The following is a 7,429-nucleotide window of genomic DNA, read 5'->3' on the forward strand; positions in this document are numbered from 1 at the left end:
TAGCTTTATAGTTCTAAAAAAGGAACGGGTTTTAAAATTTCCATATTTTCAATTTTCGATTTTGACCTTTGTTGACTTTTGTTGACCTATATCTTTTGACCTGCATGATGTACAAGCTTGACATTTTGAACATAGCATCACAATTTGAATATCAGTTAACCTTGCAAATCGGCACATCCGGGTTAAATTATTCATTATTGACATTTTTGGCCAAAGGCATAACTCCCAAAGAATACATTTGTTCAAAATGGAACTTTGCTCACAATTACGTCATCCTGTGAGCCACTTTGTCTTAGAAGGTCAGTTAGTTCAGCTTTATAATTCAAAAAAAGGAACAGGTTTTGGAAATTCACAATTTTCAATTTTTGAACTTGACCTTTGATGACCTTGACCTTTATTGGGTCAAAGGTCATTGACCTTGTTTATTAGTTTATGCTTTCATATTTGGACCTCTGACGTCTACTTCCGCTTTTATAGCTGTCCAAAAACACCCGAATTCGCAAATTTGGACTGCTCTAGCTCGTGACCTAATTAACTTTGAAGGTAAATTGTTGTGGATTCTGAATGTGCTCATCGTGCTCTTTCCAGTGATATATAATGCAAAATCGAAATTTCTGAATTTTTGAAATTTCGGTGTTTTTTTACAATATGTTAGCTTCTTTGAGCTAGTTCTATGTATTTCTTATGACCTATTTGCTGTAAAAGCTTGGAATTTGGAACACAACGAGACATATTAAATATGAATTGACGTATGACAAAAAAGTTGAGGTGGGCGTGGCACATTAAGCTTAAATTACTTATTATTTACATTTTTATCAGGGGTATAACTTGTATAACATACATTTGTTCAAAACAAGACCTTGCACACAATTACCTCACCCCTTTGGCCATTTTGTGTGAAAAGGTCAGTTGTTTCCGCTTCGTAGTTCAAAAAAAAGGAACAGGGTTTAAATTTTGCATATTTTCAACTTTTGACCTTTACCATTGATGACCTTGACCTTTGTAGGATCGAAGGTCATTGACCTTGGCTAAAGATTTATTCCTTCATATTTGATGTTCATCGTCAACTTCCGGTTTTATAATGTTTGTATATTCAAAGTTTGATGAATCATATCTAGTGACGTTGACCTTAAATGACCTTCCCCTAAACATGGTCAAAGGTCATTGACCTTGGAAATTTAATCATATTTTCATATTTTATGTCTGGCTTTTAACTGCTTTAGCACGTGACCTAATTGGCCAAGAACGTTGATTTTTTCAGATTCTCTAACAGATTGGCACAAGAGCAAAGTCCCACTCAGTACCACGAGTGGTTCTAGTTTGTTATCGAAATGTCCATTCTTTTTTTTTTTTTTTTTTTTTTTTTTTCGTTTCGTCCACACCTTCCCGAGCTTAGACTGCAGTAGTTGCAGCTACGTTTCAAATTTCATAGACCTTCTATATAGGCGACGATGTGCATAAATATAAATTGGAACATTTTTGCAAAACCGGAAGTGCCACAGTTCAACATGTGCGAAAAGTCGAAAATCGGCTCTAGAAGGCGCATTTTTGCATCGATTTTCTTCGGGTTTTCATTATTACAATCTACCTGTAATTTCTGACCTGATAGCATTTGAAAAATTTTTCGATTTTTTTGCAACTTTTTTGCTTTTGCATCGATTGACCTGAAATTTTAAATGCAAAGAGACTTCACTAATGTTAATAATATGATACAGTCAAATTTTGTACGTCATTTCCGATTTCCTGTGTAACCTTAGAGAGCCATGTCCGATTGAGGGATCTAATATTCGCGTCAACAGCTGATGTTTTCATTGCTGGACGGATAAAACTATCCAACTCAGAGACTTTGCGTTTGAAGGTAAACGCTGGTTGGCCTTGCTGTTGAAGGGTAAGGATTGCCAAATGATGGAGGCACTGCAAAACTTGGAAGAACGCCTTCACAAAGGGTTCTTCCTCCTTATGAGTGGGGACTGGTTGGCGTCGGTGGGCTGGTAGTCGTTTCTGTTGATGGTTACCTCTTGATTGGTAGGTGTTATGGGTAGGTCGGCGATGGGGTGGGATGTAGCTGGATGGGTTGGTTGGTGGTCGGCGATTGGTAGGTGGTAGAGGTCGATGGAAGACAGGGCCGCTGTAGGGTACGTGATATTGGTTTGGTTGACGATTAGTGTTTCTATGTCTGGCTTCTTGCCAGTGGTTGTTGTAGTTGGGGAGCATAATGAAAATAACTTGAGGTCAGAAAGGGAATGTACAGCGGATGTAACAGGAGGAAACTGTATATGCTAGCATGAAAATGTGGGGATCAAATTATGCAAATAATTCAAACTGGGTTTGGGGATATATAAAGTAAGATGAAAGTTATGATGAAAAATGCAAAAATATATATTTAGGTGATAAATAACGCTAACAATGTTGTGAAAAATTATAACAAGTAAAACAAAAACTTACGAAATTGACACGAACCGGTTTTCGAAATATTATCCTTTTTCAAGTGTAGAGGAATATTTTTATTTAAAATCAAAGCTGCTAGTGGGCGTATATTACATTGCCTGGCAAGCTATCTTTCTATGATTTTTGAGTTATTATTGCCTTTGAATAAGGAAAAACACAATAAATAATTTTAATGGTACGAAATTATGTTAAATGTGGCTTGTAAAAAGAGGTGACAGTTTTAGATCAGAATTTCAGTAATTTTGTGTGTTGGTTTAAGTCTTGGAAAAGTTAGATTTTAGGTAAGATTTGACACAGATTGTTGACCGCCCTTGATATATTGAAAATTCGTCAGGGAAGTGGGCGTATCTTACTCGGCAACCACTTATTGTTGCTCTTAGCTTTTATTTCTAATAAAGCCATTTCAATTAAGGTCTAACGACAGCCCTCTTGAATAAACTATTTGACCTAACCTGATAGTGTACGAACATAATAGGTGCATAATAATGGTTGAATTTTTAATAAGACACAACAACAAATTTTATATTATTTCAGAACGAGAGTTTGTGTCATCATCGTATCGAATATGGAATTCCAGCAGTACTGTTTTAGCCAGTTGAACTCGAAGATAGCCAATTAAGGCCATTCCAGCATGTTTTTCGGAAAAGCATACAATATATATTTTGTTTAAGTTAGAAATGTTACCATATTATGAATTTTAAGATGATAATCATTTTTGTCATTATTGATAAAACAGTTTTATTATATCATCAACAAAAAATAAATTGTTTTTGTAATTTGCTTTGACTCTCTTGACCGTATGCAACACTCCGTCGCTCGTATTTAACCTTAATTTGGTCTTAAAGGGTCAGAACATGTAGAGGAAGATACCCCATTTCAACTTAAAATATCCAAGCGTTAAGTCAGACAGCTACAAATGTCTAAACCGGTTTTAGTAAGTATTTTGAAACCCCCTGTACCAGCAGATACTTGATTATGAGAAATAAATTCTGAACCACCAATAGGTAACAATTTCACAAAGCTACCTCCAAAAGTGAAGAGTTGCAGGTCTATTCAAAGCTCGTATATATAATACCATGAACAATAACCCGAGTTCTGCACGTTGACATTCAATCAAATGCCCCTTTAAGTTAATATTCATAGCTCAAACTTGACGAAAGTCATTCATATCAGTTACTTTCAAAGGTATAAAATGAAAGCTATGGTAAAGTTACCTACGTAAGCTTTTTAGGCACATCTTTAAAAAAATATATTTATTTATAATTTTCTGAATATTTCTGATTCCACAAGTCGAAATCTCGAAGTTTCTGATTTCTAAAGATAGTTTGTAACTGCTATACATGCCAGAGTTTCTACCCGAATAAGCTCGATGGGTTATGGGTTTGGTAGTTAAGTTAATATTCATAGCTCAAACTTGATGAAAGTCATTCATATCAGTTACTTTCAAAGGTCTAAAATGAAAGCTATGGTAAAGTTACCTACGTAAGCTTTTTAGGCACATCTTTAAAAAAATATATTTATTTATAATTTTCTGAATATTTCTGATTCCACAAGTCGAAATGTCGGATTCCACATCTCGAATTTTCTGATTTCTAAAGATAAGTTTGTTAATGCTATACATGCCAGAGTTTCTACCCGAATAAGCTCGATGGGTTATGGGTTTGGTAGTTCTAGCAGCATGATGGGGGAAATTTCAAATACAAGGAAAGAGGAAATAGACTCTTTACGTGAAGAAATGACTCAAATAAGCAAAGCTCACGAACAATCATTGAAGAAATTAATAAGCGTTTCATAGAGCAATCTGCTAATAAGGGTCTAATGACTTAAATAGTAAATAGACCAACTCTGAACTCGCAGTCAGAATCTGCAAGAAAAAGGTCTTATCACAAGATGTGATTGGACAGTGAAACTGCTTCTGATTCGTTGGCACTGACCCAAGATAGGTTGTTGATCAAATCAATCAATTACTGGAAGATTCTCAAAATGAAGTACCTAGTACAACTGGTGATACGGATACAGGTGATTCCTCTGAAGATAATTTGGTTATAGAAAGCGTTACTAGACCTTTCAATATGTTCGCAAGGGGATTCCCCATTCCATTTCATTCCATGGGGAAAGTGCGACCATATTGAAAGGTCTCAAAAAAGACCAAAACGCCCTACATGTCATAAATTCTTACACCAAAAAACACCTAAACACCCTACATTTCATAAATTCCTACACCAAAAAACACCTTTAATCAATTCCTACATTCCATCAACCCCCAAAAAAGAACCTATTCATTAAATTAAACGAAAAAAGCATATTAAATATACCCTTATATAAAATAACTTCCTTGTTTCGCTTAACATCCGGTTTTTTAATAGCCTCGTTTTAAATAATGTTATTTTTAGTAAACTTCTAGAAGGAAGATAACTCTTTTTTTGGAAAAAAAAACAGACCACAATTTCTTCGTTAAATGAACTCATTTAAAAAATAGTTGTTTAATTCTAAAACACGAACAACACAAATTCAAAGATTATTCGGGCGACGGTATCTTTTCATCAATATTTTCTCTAGGTTCAAAAATAATAATAGGTAAAACAATAATTCCAAAAGTAGCTAGCTTTGTTTCAAACAACAAATCACTTATTTCATCCGAGGCTAAAGCAGTCGGCTCAATCGCGAAAGCGGGAAAGAGTATAAGCGACGCAGTGAAACAATCTGACGAGTTGAAAGAATTACAACTAATAAGAGATCTGCGAAACAGGAGATTAGAAGAAAGGAAAGGAAAAGGTTTTAAAGTTATAGAATAAAAATGATTGTCGCTCACGCTCTAAAAACTTATTTTGGTTCAGGAGATATACAAAAATCATTGGGTTCTCTTCCAGGATTTCCATGGGCAAAATATCCCGGAGAAAAACATCTTCCCGGCCATAATTACACTGGTTCAGGTACTAGACTAGATCTACGATTAGACGAAAACGATAAACCCAAACCCGGTGAAAAACCAGTCAATAGAGTTGACGCCGCTGCGCTTAAACACAACATACTATACAGAAACAAAGACATAAACTTCAGACACGAAGCCGACAGACAAATGATAATCAAACTTGAATATATTCCAAATCCAACTTTCAAAGAGAGAATGCAAAGGGCTCTAATCGTAAAACTGTTAAAAGCAAAGATGAAATTGGGCATGGGATTAGCGGATGAAATTCATAAAGAATTTAGAAAAACTAAAAACTTTTTAAAAGTTAAAGTATTTGAAAAAGATGAAATATGGTCAGCCGATTTAATTAATATGCCAGTCGAAAGAGGATATAAATATTGCTTAACAGTTATAGATTTGTATACGAGATATGCATAGGTTATTCCTTTGAAAAACAAAACAGGATTATCAGTCAAACACGCATTTGAAACAATTATGAAACAATCTAACCGACTTCCAAAAAAACTGTGGGTAGATATAGGAAGTGAATTTTATAACAAAAATATGAAATCCATTGGGTTTGAAATTTACAGCACGCATAATGAAGGTAAAGCTGTAGTTATTGAGAGATATAATAGAACTCTAAAAAATAAATTATTCAAAAAGTTTACGGAATTGAAATCTCAAAAATAGCTTAAAATATTACCAGAGGTTGTAGATGAATACAATACAACTGATACAACGACTCTTCAAATAACTTATATTAATAACTTGTAATAAATTTAACTTAATAAAAATTGCGAACAAGTTTGGATTAGGTCCTTTATCTTTAGAAACTAAAAAACCTAACACTACAGCATGAATAAATAAAGCGAAACCTTACTTTGTGGATCANATCGGAGACACTCTTCAAGGGGATTTAGATATGAACGATTTCAAAGTAACTAATTTAAAGACTCTGGAAAATGATAATGACGCTGTTCACAAGAAATATTTATGGGATCAAATAAATTCAATTGAAGTAAATAAAAACCATTTAGAAGATAAAATAAGCAATGTTAAAAGATTCTTCAAATGTCAACTAAATAATAAAAATTTTATTAATGAAACTAAACTACAACAAGAGGTAGCAGGTTTAATAAGTTTTATTCAAAAACAATTAGTCAACGTAGTGAACAAAACTGAGTTACAAAATTTAATTTCATTAATATCAAAATTAGATGATAAGATTGCAAAACAAAAATTAGACATTCAACAATTCATAGATAACATTCCAGGTGAAAATGAAGATACGTTTCAACAGGAATTAAATGCTCTGGAAACTAAACTTAATAGTGAATTACAAAAAGAACTAAGAAATATTAAACAACAAATACAAATTATAGATGATAGCGAAATCAAAACCAATATTCAACAGCAAATACAAAATATTGATGATAGCGAAATCAAAACCTATATTCAACAACAAATACAGAACATTGATGATAGTGTTATTCTACAACAGATAACCACTATTAATAACGTAGTTTTAAACAAAAATATACTCGCATTAGAAAAGTATCTCAAGAAAGAAAATAAATCATATTATTTCAATCTTCCATTTGTAAATTTGAGTTATAGACATAGCGATGCTTCTATTACTGATAATATTGATAAATCAAAAGATTATGAATTGAAAAAATATAGATTTACAGCAAATATAAGAGTATATTCTCCAGATTTAACCTCCCCCTATGAAATATTTGATTCTCAATTTTTTTTCCGAGGAAAAATTGTAATTGAAATTATTTTTCTTATGCAGGTAAAAGTTGAATCAATATTCTTCATATAAAACTTATATTCATCTAGTCAATTCACCGCTCGTAAAGTTCTTCAGTTTATCAATGGTACAAAAAATGTAGAAACTAAAGAATATGAAATTAACGACGAAAACAACAAGGTTAATCACTTATATGAAATTAAAACGAGTGGAAAATATATAGATAGGTTTAGAATGTTAATCATACCCGATAGTGAAGAACATGAACTTTCATTGAGTGATCTTGATATGATATTGGAGACGGAAATTTC

At 33.1% G+C, this 7,429-nt stretch overlaps 1 protein-coding gene across 1 annotated transcript; it reads left to right on the forward strand.

Moving 5' to 3' along the window:
- Positions 1-5,245: 5,245 nt before the first annotated feature.
- LOTGIDRAFT_155006 (hypothetical protein) lies at positions 5,246-7,190 on the forward strand (the record flags this gene model as incomplete). Its single annotated transcript, XM_009065516.1, has 2 exons — positions 5,246-5,689; positions 6,315-7,190. 2 exons carry the CDS (start codon positions 5,246-5,248, stop codon positions 7,188-7,190), a joined length of 1,320 nt encoding a protein of 439 aa, XP_009063764.1.
- Positions 7,191-7,429: the final 239 nt, after the last annotated feature.

This window comes from Lottia gigantea (genome assembly GCF_000327385.1).
Source record: "Lottia gigantea unplaced genomic scaffold LOTGIsca_7, whole genome shotgun sequence".
NCBI classification, from domain to species: Eukaryota; Metazoa; Mollusca; class Gastropoda; family Lottiidae; genus Lottia; species Lottia gigantea.